This window comes from Dreissena polymorpha, chromosome 4, assembly GCF_020536995.1.
Source record: "Dreissena polymorpha isolate Duluth1 chromosome 4, UMN_Dpol_1.0, whole genome shotgun sequence".
Taxonomy (NCBI): domain Eukaryota; kingdom Metazoa; phylum Mollusca; class Bivalvia; order Myida; family Dreissenidae; genus Dreissena; species Dreissena polymorpha.
The window spans coordinates 144,653,325-144,672,102 of NC_068358.1; the positions used below are offsets into that span (position 1 = coordinate 144,653,325).

At 35.3% G+C, this 18,778-nt stretch overlaps 2 protein-coding genes across 2 annotated transcripts; one reads left to right on the forward strand and one right to left on the reverse strand.

Moving 5' to 3' along the window:
• The first annotated feature begins 4,872 nt into the window (after positions 1 to 4,872).
• On the forward strand, positions 4,873 to 7,413 carry LOC127878869 (uncharacterized). Its single transcript, XM_052425396.1, has 4 exons — positions 4,873 to 5,038; positions 5,603 to 5,766; positions 6,225 to 6,464; positions 7,028 to 7,413. Exons 1-4 carry the CDS (start codon positions 4,873 to 4,875, stop codon positions 7,295 to 7,297), a joined length of 840 nt encoding a protein of 279 aa, XP_052281356.1. The 3' UTR covers positions 7,298 to 7,413.
• Positions 7,414 to 7,502: 89 nt separating this feature from the next.
• LOC127877256 (uncharacterized) lies at positions 7,503 to 18,387 on the reverse strand. The gene is made up of 13 exons (XM_052422936.1): positions 18,351 to 18,387; positions 17,313 to 17,462; positions 16,956 to 17,060; positions 16,404 to 16,541; positions 15,847 to 16,138; positions 15,321 to 15,603; positions 14,740 to 14,976; positions 13,806 to 13,882; positions 13,340 to 13,447; positions 11,934 to 12,127; positions 11,578 to 11,646; positions 11,120 to 11,215; positions 7,503 to 10,398 (listed from the first exon to the last, which is right to left on the reverse strand). Exons 1-13 carry the CDS (start codon positions 18,374 to 18,376, stop codon positions 10,140 to 10,142), a joined length of 2,034 nt encoding a protein of 677 aa, XP_052278896.1. The 5' UTR covers positions 18,377 to 18,387; the 3' UTR covers positions 7,503 to 10,139.
• Positions 18,388 to 18,778: the final 391 nt, after the last annotated feature.

Here is an 18,778-nt window from a genome sequence, read left to right on the forward strand (position 1 = left end):
AGCTTGAATTTGTTGAATTGCATACGATGTTGATCATATAATTCAAGTGCAAGCTCTTTTTTGTTTCAACTATTTATTCACAAAAGTATACACATATAGCAACATCCAAATCAATTATCAAGTACAGTCATAAACATTTACAGTTATCTAAACATTTATTCGAAATATGTGGATCTGTATAAAATATTTCCTAAATAATGTATTAATATATATTTGTGATTCAGATTATTTTAATAACTTTACATAAATTACATTAGATAATTTCTTTATTACAATTTGCTAAGCCTTTTTCTGACATTGGTATTTATGGTATATACAAAATGTGAGTGTTATAAAGTCAAATGTTAAAAAAACTTTGCTAGTATTATGTGACATTTATTTCTTTTCCTGTAATAATGAATCACAGTCAGAAGATTTCATATCAATAATGGTGTATCTTTTCTCGCTTATAACGTAACATTTATATATTGAGTAACAAGTATAGCTCATTATGATATTAATATCATTTTATGTATTACTTTATCCCACTTTTACAGCGAAATCGGTTGATTAAAGCCCCGTTGATTAAATTTCATCTATAATCAACGGCAAGGCTATAATCAATGGCACGAAATGACGTCATCAACTGCCGAACCAGGACTACTTTTTCCCACGCACCTCGTCACCTGTGTTTGCCAAGTGCATCAATAATAAAAACAATCTCAAATGTTTGTCAATCTTAATGACCTTAAAACAAAGGAAAGTAGCAAAAAAACGTTTTTTTGTCATTTATTTTTATTAAAACCTCAAGTATTGGGTAAATTTAACACTATGCAAATAGGTTCTGTTGGTGTTGCTCCCCTTTGAAGAAGTCAGTGCGTGTTGCTCCCCTTTGACCGTAGAAAACAATCGTCTGGACCAAGAAATCCTGTGTTAATTTACAAGCTGTACTCGGATATGCATCCATCTGATTTTTCTTCAAAGCATCTTTTCTACCTGGCAATACGCACAAATGACACTGCATCCCGGTGATTCTTGCGCCAACAATTGGGTGTCAACAAGTTAGGTCAGATGCTGAAGGCCATGGCAAAAGACTCCGGCTTTCTCAAGCACAAGAGAATAACGAACCACTCAGTTCGCAAATTCCTGGTCCAAAAATTTCGAAATACAAATATCCACCCACTGAAACTATGGCAATAACAGGGCACAAAAATGTCCAGTCCTTAACCAATTATTCCAACATATCTGTTGAACAGCTGCAAAAGTGTTCATTCTTGCTCAGTCCAGTAAATGTAACAATCCAACAGTTCCTCTTGTATACCTTCACGCACCAAAACTATGGCCGAAATGCAGCCCAGACAACCACTGTCTACCGTCGAACAAGTTGATCTTGATGTTCGCCCCACCCAGTCACTTCACGGTTCACCAGCGTTCGAACAACTTTGCCTCACAATTCTTTGGTGCCACTTTCAACATCAAAATGTTAATGTATATAATTAGCTTAAATCCAAGTAATCTTTGTTATTTCGTCACGAAATAACCACATATTATAACAAAGAAGCAAATAATGTGCACCTCGTGATCGACTCGATAGTTTAATATCGAAAGTGAATTGTGTGTGGTGTTAGGCTACGTTGTAAACAAATGTAGTTCCTTGTATATAATAACTTGATGTCATATTGATGTCATAAAACTTAAAGATTTGCGATTCAATATGATTAAAATTGTAATTAATAACGCTCGACACTTTGTTACAGAACGATATTCTGATTTAAAAAAAATGATTATTTGATCAGCGGTTATTTTTGGAACGCGGAGTAATACACTGACCTTGGTTACACTACAGTCATTATCAAAGTACGACAAACACTCGTGAAAACTTATTTTGTTTAAATAAAAAAAGTTTACTGAATAAAAAGTGGGATAAATAGAATGATAGGTCAGTGTTGATTATAGATCAGGTTTATCATGCTCGGCACGAAAACGAAAAAGCACTCGCCAAGGCTCGTGCTTTTTGTTTTCTAAGCCTCGCATGATAAACCTGATCTATAATCAACACTAACCTATTATTCTCTATTTCTATTACTTTCTATTTTAAAACCGAAGATTATATATACTAAGGGAAATAAGAGAACAACACAATTCTATTTACTGGAAAATTATTTAAACAATGTACCAGAATGTACGTACATAAGGAGAACGTATGTTTTATCGCATATATGCGCAATAAACATTTGTTTTTATATTTTATTATTTTAATTATAGACAATTCTATGTTTTGTTGCATGTACAATTTAGATCTGTTTTTACCGCGGAATTAAAAGATTTAATTGATGTAACAGCCCAAACCTTCGGGATTTATTTGTTAGTTTTTTTAAGCTCAGCGATCCAGTTAGATTTGTTTTCTAATATCGAAATAGTGTGTGTTTTCTTAGCTAGGCCAGCATTCTAAAGTAATTATAAGAGTGTATCCAGTTTTTGTAAATAAGTCATTTGGCATTACGTTTGGTATATCGGTTTTTCCCATATTACTTCAGTTCTTATTATAAAGCTTGTTAGTGCTTTTATCAGTGAATTGGCATGTTTTATTTCATATCAATAATGTTGTATCTTCTCTCGCTTATAACGTAACATTTATATATTGAGTAACAAGCATAGCTTATTATGATATTAATATCATTGTATGTATTACTTTCTATTTTATAACCGACGATTATATTACTAAGGGAAATAAGAGAACAACAAAATTCTACTTACTAGAAAATTATTAAAACAATGTACCGGAATTAACGTACATAAGGAGAGTGTAATAGTGAGTGTTTTATTGTTTCTAATGCCCCACAGTTAAATCATAGGAGCGAAACTTTAATTGTCCAAGTCAACAGGTTTTCATAAGTCGGAATAATTTTGTGGATTAGTTTATATCTAAGTTGTCTAACCTTAGTGTTGAAAACAACATAATTGATAAAATCATACACCGATAACTATTTCTTCAAAAACTATTGTCCAGTGGTCATGTACGTATGTTTTATCGCATATATGCGCAATAAACATTTGTTTTTATATTTTATTATTTTAATTATAGACAATTCTATGTTGTGTTAAATGTACAATTTAGATCTGTTTTTACCGCGGAATTAAAAGGTTTCGCTGATGTTACAGTCCAAACCTTCGGGATTTATTTGTTAGTTTTTTTAAGCTCAGCGATCCAGTTTTTCCCATATTACTTCAGTTCTTATAATAAAGTTTGTTAGTGCTTTTATCGGTGAGTTGGCATGTTTTTTTTCAATGAAAGTTTTTCAAGTTTCAAATTTATTTGAACATAACATCCAGAAGAACAAAAGCCCAAGTGGACAAAGTAAGCGCACAGTGTTTACAAAGTAAATAATCATGATTATACAAAGTAATAATACGTTCAATTGCAACACACCATATATTTATAAATATTATTTTACTGTTTTAATAATTATCGATAGTATTTTTATAATCAAATATGTGTAACTACGTATCATTATGATAAAGCTAATTAAGTTAAAAAGCATATCAAATGTACTGTTGTTTTTTTTAGTTTTTTTTTTTATTTATACTAGGTCTTAATATGAAATAATACTTTCTACTTAACCAAATAACACAAATTATTCTGTGTACATGTTAAAAGTTGTAGTACAATACATGTATATGTATGCTGTAACTTAAATCATTACAATTAGTAAACTAAATTGCAAACATATTGTCGTAGAGGTCATTTATGAAGAGGCATGATAATGTTAGATAACGTTCATTGACACGATACTTATGATAATTGATCAAATACATTATCCAGTTTTTACAGTAAATTTTAATGGTCCGTTTAACACGTACATGTATCAACAGGGTACATATGTGTCACTAGCCCTAACTATACATGATTTATATATGTAACAGCATAATTTGTGCAGCAACGTTTTATTTTCAGTTTTTAATTGATTCGTTAAATTTGATGACGTTAGGTCGGTTTCTGTAATAAAATGGTATAGAATGGGATCTTAATTCTGAATACATTCTACACTCTAAAGCAAAGTGAAGTTCATCTTCTAATGTGTTACACATATGACATATTCTTTCGCCTATAGGGACTGGAGGTTTGGCCTTTCTCCCACTTTCTACATTTAATCTATGTGAAGAGCATCTTAATTATGAAAAACGAATTCGAAATTTGTTAAAGCCACACACCTTGAAATGAAGTACATTTTAATCAATTAATATAGATTCAATTTGAAAGTGTGCAAAATTTTTATTAAATCTAAAGCCTAGTAAGCAAGTTATTTATTATTTTTCAAACGGTCCCGCTTTTAAAACCGAAAGTAGCATTTGTAATTCAAAGGATCACGGGTTATATGACACATTCGGAATACCTCCGGTTGCATCTACAGTAATAAACAAACATGGCGGATAGTGGAACGGACATGGTGAGTAGCATCTGTATTCTTACAAATATTTCAATTAAGAAACTATTAATAAGTTTCATATGCATATTATCACATAAAAGTGACTCTGAATTATCGATTGCAATATATGTTAGCCATATTTATGCAATCAAATTCTTTAAATCCTTGCGAAACAGTAGAAAATTTGCTTGGGGCCCCCCACGGGGAAATAAAAGAACATGTTTTTTTCGAAAGAATTCACTCGTTTAAGAAAAGGTGGATGTAAATAATAAGTGCTATCTGTATAAACTATACTTATTAGTTATAAATGTAATAAAACTGCACATTAGCACCACGTGTATACCAATGTGTCATTTATTTTGACTAGTTTCTTTATACCATTTCAGACATGTAAATTATTATATCATTTGAGATTTTTTGCTATTATGCTAATGAAGAAGTGTTTTCTTAGGATACAGATACATCGATGGATAGTTCAGGCTTTAGAGGGGGGAATGGTGGACGGGGCAGTCGTGGTGGTCGAAGTAGTCGTGGTGGACGAGGTAGTCGTGGTGGCCGGAGCAGTCGTGGTGGGCGTGGTGCAACAAGGGGTAGTGCAAGTGGAAGTGGAAATGGTGGTCGGGCTGAAGAAGGTATGTTTGATTTTAATATATTTATTATGATTATCCCTCAGTTCACGATACCAAGCAGATTGCTCGCTTTCTAGACTTTACATATATAAGTATTTCCTGGTCTTTGTACGAGTACACTAGGTGATTGGAGCTGCAGTGAATATGCTTCAAAAATATTTGAATGATAATATAATATATATTCATTGTAAGTATAGTTCAGCTATGTCATGGCAAAAGGGACATAAAGGCTATCCAGATCAACCTGTTCTTGAAGCGCAGTCTGATCCACACTGTTCAATATTCAGATTGAACAATACAGATGTTGAGCAAACAGTTTCGATCCTCATCTGACTGTACTTTCAAGCGCAGGCTGATCTGGATCTATTAAATTGGTTGCAATCGTATAAAGGTCCCTTTTCCAGTGACGTGCCTCATTTGTAAACAAAATATATCCACATCAAATACATGAAAGAACTTTACAAATTGTTTTGTGTTTTTTTTTTGCTCCCCCTAGAAGTTGATGCAAATGACAAGTAAGTGACAGGTAACAAAACACTAATAAAACAATATGTCTTAACATTATAGGCGGTGGAGTAGAAAGAGGTCGTGGTGTTGCTAGGGGTCGAGTAGGAGGCAGGCGTGGAGGTAGAGGTCGTGGTGGTAGAGGTCGTGGAGATGAAGTCAGAATTGCGAGAAGTGACAAAGAACGTCTTGAGGCATTGTGGGCTGAGAGGAAGCAACAGATGAGGGTAATTACATAAAAAATAAATTATTACTAAAAAGGGTTGAACATATAATACAGCTGTCACTTGAAATACATACTTCAGCATCAGGATAGTGGGGGAAATGACAAATGTAACTGCACGGAAAGCTACCCGGGGCTTTGGTTCAGAGATAGTGGGCCCTGGTCTCTTTCAATTTAAGGCCAGGACACATAATCATTGGTTAACATAGACTTCATCCCCACAGGATAAAGATTATACAATGGTGTACTGACAAAAAATTGTCCTCATTATTCAACGGCCTTGTTGTGCATGGTTTCAATTGGCTGTTATATAAATCATAATAGACGTGTAGTTGTCAACACTATCACTCATCAATATGATAAAATAAGACTTAAGACAATATGTGGAACCTAAATAATGACACTTAAATTTTTTTATGGTTTTGACATGTCGATAAACATCTACATATTATATATTTTCAGGATGTAGTTAAAGACATGCCTGTCGACGAGCTCCGAGAACTTGTCCTAAAACTGATTGATAGAGAGCCAGGACTTGTGATCGATCTGTGCGAGGGTGCACAGGCCGGTGACAACCCTCCACCTACACCAGAGCCACTGCAACCTGCATGGTGTACATGTGGTAACTGCAGGGCAATGGCGACAGACCTAGAGAATGTCTGTTGTAAATGCCTTCCAAGAAACTGTGTTTCAACTAGAGCTGTAAGTTTCATTAAATCAACATTTCTCTAAATCATGTATAATGGGCAAGGTTGAATACTAAATTCGTAAGAAACTCAACTGGATCAAAAGTTCAAAACTGTTAGTTACATGAACTCAAAACTATAGTCTAATGTTACTTTAAAAAAATTGCACATCTTTTTTATCAGTATTGTCCCACTTGAGCCATTTGAAGCAAAAATGGCACTATGGCAATGCATAGTCTTCAGCTGATGCCCTTTGACTGCAGTCTGAGAGAATCTATAAAATGCTAGTTCAGGTGAAATCTTCCCACTGCCATTGATCACACAGGCCGCCATTGCTGCAGTCAATAACAACACTAGTGCATGCTTTGATTTTGAAACTAGGTATGAATAAATTATAACGACCAGTTTTGATTTAGACCACTCTGCGCTTAAAATCAGTCTACAGCCTAAACCAGGTTTACCATACTTGTTCGGACCATAAATATAAAGAAGTGAACTTATCGTCTTAATTGCACATTTAGGATAATTGTGCCCTACCTCTATTTCTCAAGCAATTGTTTATAATTTTTCTCAATTCAGGAGATTGACAGACTAGTGTTGGATCCACAGGTCCTTGCTTTAGGCCACACTTATTACAGGGCAGTGTTGGCAAGGCAGCGCGAAAGAATTGAGGATGCCCACAAGCGTAACCGGCATTGTGCATACCGGAATTTCACGTTGTGGAGGTGGGGACGTCTGGGAGCAGGGGTTAGGAGAGTTATACCGAGTTGCTGTGTCCTGAGGATCAGAGCACAGTACCCATCTCCTACAGGACAGTATGTTGGATACATTCCTGGGCGGTTTTACTGAACAATTGTGTTTCTGTGTAAATACTGTGTAAATAAAAGACAAAAGTGTATCCATTTTTTTCAGTTGTATTCTACTAAAAACATTCTGTAACAAGAAATTTTAACAACTTCTCCCACCAGGAGCACATTTTATACAAAAATTCAATTTGAATATATAAAAGGAAGTTAATATGAAATGAGAAATATGTTTTATAAAGGGAGATAATTGGTTGGTATTGGGTGCGATGTGTTATCTGATTATGGTGAATAGTTAAGCTAAATAATTTAAAAACCCTTTGATAAATGTACAAGAGGATCATAGATCCTGCTCTCATCTGTTATCAGCAAAATTATGGCCTCTGGATTATCAGCAAGGTTTTCTTATCATTTAAACTCGTTTTGATTCCACATGACCAACATTCAAACTTGACCTTTAAATCATGAAAACATAAATTGTGACCAACTTTCATGAAGATTAAAGCAAAAGTGTGGTCTCTAGAGCGGTAACAAAGTTGTGTATCATTTGACCAAGTGACCTTTTTATTTTCAACATGACCCATATTCCAACTTGACCTTAAAATCATTAAACAAATATTTTGACCAACTTTCACGAGATTGGAGCAAAATTATGGTCTATGAAGTGGTAACAAGATTTTTTTATTTGACCTAGTGACCTAGTTTCACACCCACCATGACCCATATTCAAAGTTGATATTTCATTGGGATACAACTTCTCAAAAAGTTTGGTGATAATCAAAGCAAAAAAGAAAGCGCTGGAGTATTAACGGTGAAATTGATTAACAGCGGAAGCAATCACAAAACCTCACATTGTCAGCTAAACAAGAATGCCAAACTATCACAAGATACGCCCGTTTGAAGGTTTTGAACAATACCCATAAATAAAATACCGACTGTCAATTTCCTTAATCATGGAAAGCACGAAGGAAATTCGGCGAAACAAGTGTATATCACAATTAATGGACTAGGGTAAAATACACAAAGGTGATTGTTTTAAACGAACTAAGTGACCATGTGACCTATTTTTTGACCCAGCATGACCCATATTTTAACTTGACCTATATATCATCTAGACACAACTTCTGACCTAATTTGGTGAAGATCAGATGAAAAGTATTTCAATAAGGGAGCGGACACCTTGCTAAATCCTTGAAATGCACGAAGTGACCCAGTGACCTAGTTTTTAACCCGGAATGACCCATGTTCAAACGTGACATAGACATTGTCTAGATACAACTTCTGACCAAGTTTGGTGAAGATCTGATGAAAATTATTTGAATTAGAGAGCGGACACTGCTGTGGACGCCAAGGGTTATCTTATACGTCCCGTTTTGAAAAAAGGCGTATAAAGATGAACCAGACACTTAATATAACAAGTATAAGACTAGTGTTGACATTGGGACGCAGGAGTCTGGGTGTTTTGCATCGTGAGGGAATACATATCTGGCAGTAAACAGTGTTTTTCAAGGATGCTTGCTATTGAACTCGTTAATGTGCATCTACATATGAAATATCTAAAAAGCTGGGCAAAGCATTTTGAACACGGATTGTTACAAGAGATTCTATGATTGGACCTTACAACTTCAATGTTATATTGGAACTTGACCTACATTTGAGGCCTCCAGTGTAGTTCAGTTTTTCTATGATTTGACCTTGTGACCTAGTTTTAAAGGTCACTACTTAGATAGGACCTGGACTTTTCTTTTACTTAGTTTATCATTGTGACAAAGTTTGAAGGAAATCCATGCAACATTGTGACCTCTTAAAGTGATACTGTCCCAAAGACAGTATTTGTTAAGCTTACATCGCCAACATGTAACAAGCGACCCAAATCCCCATCCATGCAAGACCTTCATCTGACAACATCAATCAATGTTTATAAAACAATGTCACACAAGAAATGCCTTCAGAGGATAAACCATTGCTTAAAAGTGCTTACTGTTTTCCATCTGTTATGCATGTTATTTTGTATGTGCCCAAAAACTAAATTCAGGGTCGCTTTCATAAGTGATCCGATACTGACATCCCAAGCAAGTCATCTCCAGGCATTTTTCGTGTGATCTTGTTATGTTAATGAAATAATAAATGCTCAATAACTGTATTAAAATACTTTACATTATATAAAGTATTCGTATACATAACAAACATGTTGAAGCAAAAAGGGTGATAAGTAATTGTGTCAGTTGCCTGATTAGAGGCAATTAAAAAATACAGCTTTTTTTTTAAAGGGAAATAATACAAAAAGTAGAGTTATGGTTCCTTATAACTCCTTTTTTTTCCCCAATTTGCTTAATCATTTTACAAAGTTACACACTCCAACCTTTTATACTTTTAGAGTAACCGTCTGGACAGGGTTTAGGAAAAGGGAGGTAATTCAAATATAAGACCAACTAGAGTTATAGTTCTTTGTCATTGCACCTCCTCTAAATTAGTTTTATCATTTTAAGAAGTGACCAGCTTTTAAAGTTATTGTGTGGACAAGGTTTTTGAACAAAGGAAATAATTTAAAAGTGGGAAAACCCAGAGTTATGGTTCTTTTTCAATGCACTTCTCAAAGAGCTCTATTTCTGTATCAAGATTAACATTGATGCCATCAATACTTAAGAGATATGGTTGGGACAAAAGTGTGAAAGACAGATAGAAAGATGATTGAGAAGTGATCCCTATATATGTAGCTACTTTGTAGCAGGCAACACTAAAATGAAAGTTGGTAACAATTAATATCTAAAGAATGAAATTGTCCATTAACACTTACTGACAACAAATATACACTGACAAATGGCAAAGAATCAGTATCATTATCTTCACAATCATTCTTCAGTAACACACAAGTTAATGTGCAATGTTTATTCCAGCTCCAATTTAAACCTTGACTGCTTTGCCAGAGAGCTGGTCGGTGGTGGGGTATCTGGAGACCCCAAGGTTTTCCTTTTCTTCCTTGGGTCTGTTGGCGACATCTTGACCGGCGCCGTCAGTGGCTCGGCACATACAGCAAAATGTTGTACCACTTTATGAATCATGTTCGGCACATATGTGTACGTCTTCTTCTCTTTCACAGCGAAGGTCGTGTACTTATGCCCCCTTTTGGAGTACTTTCTGTGCTGTCTGAAACAACAAGAAATGTGTGTTATCATTGTTACATTGAATTATTCAGACTGAGCCCATCAAATCAAAACTGTGAAAGGTCCAACTATGATCTGGTTATTATGCACAACAGCTGGACAAATAGTATCTGTTAACAACAGTAATATAAACTGGAAAAGTTGCTCCTTTGGAAGCACCAACTGCATCCAATAAATATAATAGCAGACATGGTTTGATTGGGTCTTTTTCAAACATACAGATCTCTGGCTGTCCAATCAAATGTAATGACTAGCTGTTTAGGCTCTATTAAGAATAGATTGATCGTTAGTAAAACCGAGTTCAGTTAGTGACAAAACCATAAGAATGCCCGTAGGAAGGTTTAAACTGCAAAAACTGGGCAAATGAGCCGCGTCACGGAAAAAGGGACTTAGGTGAATGCGACCAGTTTAGATCCAGAAATCAGTGTGTGCTTTTCAAGCGCAATCTGATCAGGATTCAAACTGTTCGCTTAAAATCTTAAGAAGTACTGACTGAATATCGAATTATAATTTGGATCCTTATCAGACTGTGTTTTCAAATGCATGCTGATCTAGATCCAAAATAGTCGCTATCGTGTATGTGACCTGGCTCATACCATCAAAGAGGGTTCCAACTTTTGTCAACATATTAAGAGCAATTCTTCATACCCTTCTCTAGATCTGGGCACTACACAACAATCATAATGTTGAGCCGAAATGCTTACCTAGGTTTTCCATCCTTGTCAGTCAACACCTTTCTCTCCTTGTGTGCTTGGTAGTCAAGGCAGGCTAAATAGTTCCTTGCTTTGTAAACAGGGTGGCTGTAAATAAATAAACCCCTTTTCATAAATTTTAAGATTCAGAATATACTTTATATCACTTGCTATTACAAACAAAATAAATTTTAAATTTATATCTCAAAAAACCAAATATTCAAACATTCAAAATAATAATTAATGTGATATGCATCTGTGCCACATCAAGCAAAAAGCGGGCTTTGAAAAAAATCTAAACAGTCATTGTTCAGGAATAATTTCATTTAATGTGTTTCGAAGCAAACAGTTTGGATCCTGATCAGACCGTAATTCAGTATAGGGTGGTCTGGATCCAAACTTGTCAATTTCGATGTAAGGCACTTTTTCGACCAAGGCAGTGCATCTGAGGAGATCATTTGTGTACTCACGTGTATGCGAATCTTTTTGCAGCGTACATCAGTATGTGTTCATGGAACGTTTCTAACTCGCCAGTATGGCTGAAAAAATATATACAAACAATTGTGATTGTATGCTGTTTGGGCACCAGTAATGTTAGCTCAGAAGTGACGTGACATCAGATAAGTCACATCACTGGCAAGTTCCAATGTTTTTATCAATTGACTGCTGCATAAGCTTTGCGCATATAAAGTTAAAATTTATAATGAAAGATAATTTCATACCCATTTGTTTGTTATATTGCATGCACTAAAAGTTTGAATATATAACATGTCATAAACATTTTCATATACCCATATATTTATCAAACATCACTATAAATACTTACCGAAAGTTCTTGAAGAATGGCAGATTGTTTATGAAGCGAGCGTCCATCACTGCTTTTGTCAAAGCTATATGAGCAGGACTCCCAGATTCAATATAGGGTTTGGAGGGATCTTCTTGCAACTCTCCATGCTCACATTCACCCAAAGGAAATACATGGTCATCGACAACGTGATGAAGAATCCCTACCAACTTGTCCTGAAAAAAATTGATAAAAATAAATTGCTTTCCTTTTATGGAACCTGTTGCTTAGCATTAACCCGTTAAGCGCTGGAACCGAACTTAAAAGGCCTTTGCAAACAGTTTGTATAAAGATCAGATGCCACAAAAAGTGGCGTCTGATAAGTATCCAACTGTTTGCTATTCTGATAATGGTCTTTGAAAAAAGTGAAGAAAATTATTATTTTAGAAATTCAGCAGACACCAATAGCAGACGACAAATATCCCAGCATGCAAAGGGTAAATGTTTAATATGCTTGGTGGCTATCAATATTGCAGAAAAATTGAACTAAATAAGAGAATTAAACTGTAATATTTCACTATACCATGGGCATGAGATACAAAGGAGTATGTATACATGTAAGTCATGTATCTTTAAAATTAATAATTTTAAAATCCTTCACACAAAGGCCAATATATTCACTACCATGTGGATTTTCACTTAAGTCAGCTTAAATATATTTGGAACAAGGGCTGTTTGTAAAACATGCATGCCCCCCATATGGGCTGTCCGTTGTAGTGGCAGCCATTGTGTGAATACGTTTTTTGTCACTGTGACCTTGACCTTTGACCTAGTGACCTGAAAATCAATAGGGATCATCTGTGAGTCACGATCAATGTACCTATGAAGTGTCATGATCCTAGGCAAAAGCGTTCTTGAGTTATCATCCCAAAATCATTTTACTATTTCGGGTCACCGTGACCTTGACCTTTGACCTTGTGACCTCAAAATCAATAGGGGTCATCTGCGAGTCATGATAAATCTACCTGTGAAGTTTCATGATCCTAGGCATTTGCGTTCTTGAGTTATCATCCGAAAACCATTTTACTTTTTCGGGTCACCGTGACCTTGACCTTTGACCTAGTGACCTCAAAATCATTAGGGGTCATCTGCGAGTCATGATCAATCTACCCATGAAGTTTCATGATCCTAGGCGTATGCATTCTTGAGTTATCATCCGGAAACCATTTTACTATTTCGGGTCACCGTGACCTTGACCCTTGACCTAGTGACCTCAAAATCAAAAGGGGTCATCTGCAAGTTATGATCAATGTACCTATGAAGTTTCATGATCCTAGGCCCAAGCGTTCTTGAGTTATCGTCTGAAAACCACCTGGTGGACGGACCGACCGACCGACATGAGCAAAGCAATATACCCCCTCTTCTTCGAAGGGGGCATACAAAAATACCTCGAGCAAGTCTGCATCACCATCACATGAACTGCAACTGTACCAAAAGTGGTTTACTATATCGGGTACCCATGGTCGTAGCTCCTTATTCTTTGCCTCGGCAGCAACCTGTAAGAAAATTTAGACATAACAAGTGACACTCTTTTATATCTCCCTTTAGATAAATAGTCAGCAGTGATTATTGTTTGCCTTGTACGTCTTTATGTCCCGTCTGCACATGGTTCAATTTAGGCCATAATTTGTAGAACAGATATTCCCGATAACAACAGCTAAATCTTATCGAGACAATAAATTGGTTAACTTAGTAAAAATGAAAACACTGGCACAGATCCAGATGAGGATACATGTTCCAATTTTCTGATGTGCATAAAGCAAGGTTAACATCACTCAAATACTTCTAAAAACCTAGTCATCTTGCAAGCAATACTTATTTACAAGTGTGGTTTTGTGTGCACTGTAAACTGACCCCAGCTAACTTTCTGCCAAAGTTCTTTCCACCATGCCACATGTCGAATGAGTGTGTGATATGTTGGTACTCTTTAGCTGCAATATAATTACATGTATATACAATATTTGTTATAACACAATTCTGCTTAAGCCGGTGCTAGGTGGTGTGAGGTGTCGCATTTTTTATTACCACTCATGAACAGACCCAATCAACCTTGTCTGCTATTATATTTTTTGGATGCAGTTTATGCTTCCATTGAGGCCACTTTTTCATTTTATATTTACTTTCACAAAAGCAGTCGGTAAGTGTCTGTGTGGCAGCTGTAAAAAGTCAACCCGTGCTTCGATTCAGTGTTGTTATATTTCTGGTCCTTTGGGATCATGTAGTGTATACAATGTTTCCAGTTTAAATTAAAGTAGTAAACATCAATATTAGTTATTTGTGCAGTTTTACGGCACACCAATCATTTTTTTTTGCCGCCACACAGGAAATACGTTTTGGCTAACCTTGGGTGTTAACCCTTTCAGTGCGGGAACCGGATTTTAAAGGCCTTTGCAAACAGTTTGGATCCAGATGAGAGGCCACAGAACGTGGCGTCTCATCTGGATCCAAACTGTTTGCTATTCTGATAGTATTCTTTGAAAAAAATGAAGAAAATGCTTATTTTACAAATTCAGCAGACGACATTTTAGCAGACGACAAATTTCCCATTATGCAAAGGGTTAATTAGTTAAAGCAACACCAGGGGTCAAAACCACCAAACCTGCTTGAGCTAAGAGATGCATAGACTCCAATCCTTTAAACCCAGTCGCCTCTTATAACAACACAGGGCACTGAAACGGTAGATGCAATTTTGTGTTGATGTGCTCCTCAGTCACAAAGGGGTAGCCTACAGTAAGATAAACAATAAAGAGCACTATATTTTTAGGCTTGTCTAATATGTGTAACTTACCAATCATTGATGATATTGTGGTGCTTGCATCAGTTACAAGTTCTTTGACAAAGATGCCAGCATCTTGAAGTTGTTGTAGGCAGCGCTTCAGGCCTTCTCGCTCCATTAGTGTAGACGTCATGTTGGTTTCTCGTTTGTTCACTATGACACAAGCCAGGAGGTCTTTGCTGTCATGTGTCATCACAGTGTAAGTACAATACTGTGCCGAGAATCCTGGCGAGTCCATTCTCCCATCACCTTAATATTTTCAGAAATGTAATGACATGTTTATTGAACTAATATTCATAATTTCAGGTTGTTACTGAAAATCACCTTTTCTTTAAAGATATCATATAAATAATGTTATATTTTTGAGTTACTGTCACAATAAAGCCATTGAATTTAAACATAGTATTTTTTATACAAAAGTAGTGCATAGACTAAGAGTCTGCACAAAAATAAATACACGTCCATGCAAACACTGAACTGTACCAACATAATACATGTATGATGTCTTTAGACAAATTTACAAGCAATTATAGTTATTACATTCTAAACTGGAGCAATGATAGTAACTACATTATAAACAGAAACACACTTACCCATTATTACTACCTCGTGACCAGCATACTTCTCCCTATTCCTTCTTATCATCTCGTCAAACTCTTCCTTTATGATGGGAATACCATGGTGAGACAGGTACTGATGGTGTTGAGTGGATGGCGTTATGTTCAAGTTCATCACTGTAGCCAGCAGTCTCACTTTCTCATAGTTGTTACCACTAACGAGGATGGCAGTGGACAGAATAATGTCACCCGCTGGTTTCTTCCTTACAACTGGCTGACTCGACCACTGCTTCACTAGGTGTGCTTTTGCTTCACACTTCTGAAATGATATTGTAAAATCTTTTAATGAAAGGGAGCTAATGATAACTCTTAAATAACTAGAAAAGTGTCATAAAGCTCTGTATACAATTACATATTAAGTCATATTTGTTTCTTTCTCTATGAAGCTTAGAAGTTAGATAAATGACTGATATAATATATTGTTTCTGCAGATTATTATAAGATAAAAGCTTCGTTTGCTCAAATCTCTAAACGTATATACTATTATACAACAACTACATACCCATTGAATTGTTGTACTTGATCCAACCCGTTTGGTAGTCATCTTTACATTACTCCTGCAGTTTTTCCTGTCACACACACTTGTCACCTTTAGTCTTGCCAGTTCTAATAGATTTCTGTCAAACGCAATACATTTCCTCTCCCTTACTAAGTCCACCACCTCCTCTTGTCTGTCGGCCTCTGTTGTTATCTCTTCTTCTTCTGGTTGGTCTGCTTCCTTCTCCTCACTGACATCAAAGATCAAGTCTCCAGCCTCAATAATCTCCATGTGGTCATTGTCTTCATCAGCCTCCCTAAGATGATACACACACATTTGTATTACGGCATGAAATAATAATGAAAACTTTCGAAATAACAGCCTTTCACAAAAATAATGAAAGAACTACCGTGATAGATAAAAGCCAATTCACAGTATCCAGACAATGTATATAGTGAAAATAAGACTGCTTACAATGGACATAATAAGATATATTGATCATTCACATTCCTATCAAACTTGATCATTCGCATTATTATCAATCTATCCCACCAATGAACCTCAAACAATGTGCCAGGTACCTTATTGATATGTCAAAGGAAAAGTCCACATCTTCATCTGAATTGATGTCAATATCCTCCATGGCATCTTCTTCCTCACTCAATGTGGGGCGATAGCTGACATCTTCCTTTTCCGGTTCCAACACTTCATATGTAATGCTAAAATTAGGATATTCAGTTATTAAATAAATTTTTATAAAATAAACAAAATATTATGTGTAAGAGCATATGTGACATACAAGATTTATAATAGCACATGCAAGGTTTGCATTGATTGATTCACAAGTATACTGTTCATTATGCTATAAGATCTATACCAAAACCTTCTAAACTTAAAAAGCGCAAAATGTTAGTGAAAAGTTTGGATCCTGATCTGAATGAATGTCCTTAATGTGTAGACTGGTTTGGTCCTGTACTGTTCTGAATTTATAAGCCCTCTGTTTGCATATAGCAGTCTGTATGGTACATGATTTTTATTTCAAATTTAACATCTGTTGTTTTCTATATTAATTAAGCTATACAACTTGTGATAAAAATTTCTTGGCATATTCAAAATTCCAGTGCTTTACTTACTCCAACACTGACCCCTCTGTTAGTCTAGCCTTTTCAAGGTATCTCTCCTCTATATCAGAATATGAACTTGTGGAGGAGCGTCCTTCATCTTCTGGCTCAGACGACCTGTGAAATGAAGCAAAAACAGTGTCCTGTACAAATCTGAAATTCATCAACCTCAGATTTTGTAGAACTACTTTTTTAAAATAAATCTTTGATTTACTACAGACCCCCCCCCCTTACAGAATAAAATGTCACTTCTTTTTCTCAAATTATTATATCTATGTACAGAAAATCAACTGTGTGTTAACTTGTAATTTTGCTAAATTGATATTGAAGGCTATTTTATTTTACTATTCATTTATTCTTACTACTCACTTTTCTGAGGATTCCTTTTCTGATGCAGAAATATCAGACATTTTCAATTCTGGTGGTTTACTTGTGCTTGCAACTGGTGTTGACTGCAAAACTACAGTTTTTTTCACTGGCGTTTCATGCCGCAGTTCCTCACTTCTTTGACTAGCCTCCCTAAAAAGTAATTTAACCCTTTGCATGATGGAAAATTTGTCGTCTGCTAAAATGTTGTCTGCTGAATTTCTAAAATTAGCATTTTCTTTGATTTTTTTCAAAGAATACTGTCAGAATAGCAAACAGTTTGGATCCTGATGAGACGCCACGTTTTGTGGCGTCTCATCTGGATCCAAACTGTTTGCAAAGGCCTTCAAAATTCGGTTCCCGCACTGAAAGGGTTAAAGATAGTTCACATCTTAATAATGCTGTACAAACACAAAAGACATAGAAAATACACCCTATATCCCGGTGTGACCCAAATTCGACGATGTAACAGTTACATGAAGCAATATATAGCAAATAATGAAAGAAATAATGAAATGTTTAATAGCACAAAATAATATTTTAAACTCGGCTGTATTACTTTGAAATGATTCCAAGACAATAATCATCCATTTAATCAATACAAATAGAACATCGTCGAATTTAGGTGTCGTCGAATTTGGGTTGCGGTAGGATATTGGTTTTTGATTACATGAATTCAAGAATTTTATAAACAAATTGGAACATTTACAGCAAAATAATGACTTTTAAAATCAATTCATGTGTAATGAAATAAGCATCAAACATGATCAGTTAGTTTCTTCTAATTTCTATTCGTATAAATATATAAACTCCATTGTGTTTACATTTTTAATGACATGTATCTAAATTCCCCCGTCGGGGGCCCCGTAAACCATTCACGATGAATTATCGATATATATTCCACTGTAACGGCTGAAAAAGATTCAAATCAATAGCTATGTGGTAGAACTAATTATTTATTCAATCAAAGTCCAATATTTATGCCAAATAAAACTAATTCTCGCATGTTTCATTGTTTTCAAAACCAACTCGCGAACTTACCACAAATCCAACAGGTACATGGCCATTTCATTGTTTGTTTTCAAACATTTCTTATTAAAAGGCAGGCATTTTCCATTTTACTATGTTCATTTAAAACATTAAAAGCTTTTTGTTATATTGGTTCAATAACAAAATAGGAAAAGCATTTCGAATTCTCCTTCTTGCTTATAACCTATAAATATATATCTTTTAATTATTTCGGTTTTGTTTTACCATACAAAACTGAAAACACACAGTGTTTAGGTCATTTAGGGTATTGTTTGAAACACAGGTTGACTGCAAAAGATATGCAAATTTTGGAAGTAATAATGATTTGATTACTGATACCCATCAATAAAATGTCAGGTTTCTCTTAGTCAAGACATTTATTACTTTTTGACAAAATGTAATTTTGTCAACAAAAGTTGTTTCAAAGTAAATGCCTAGTG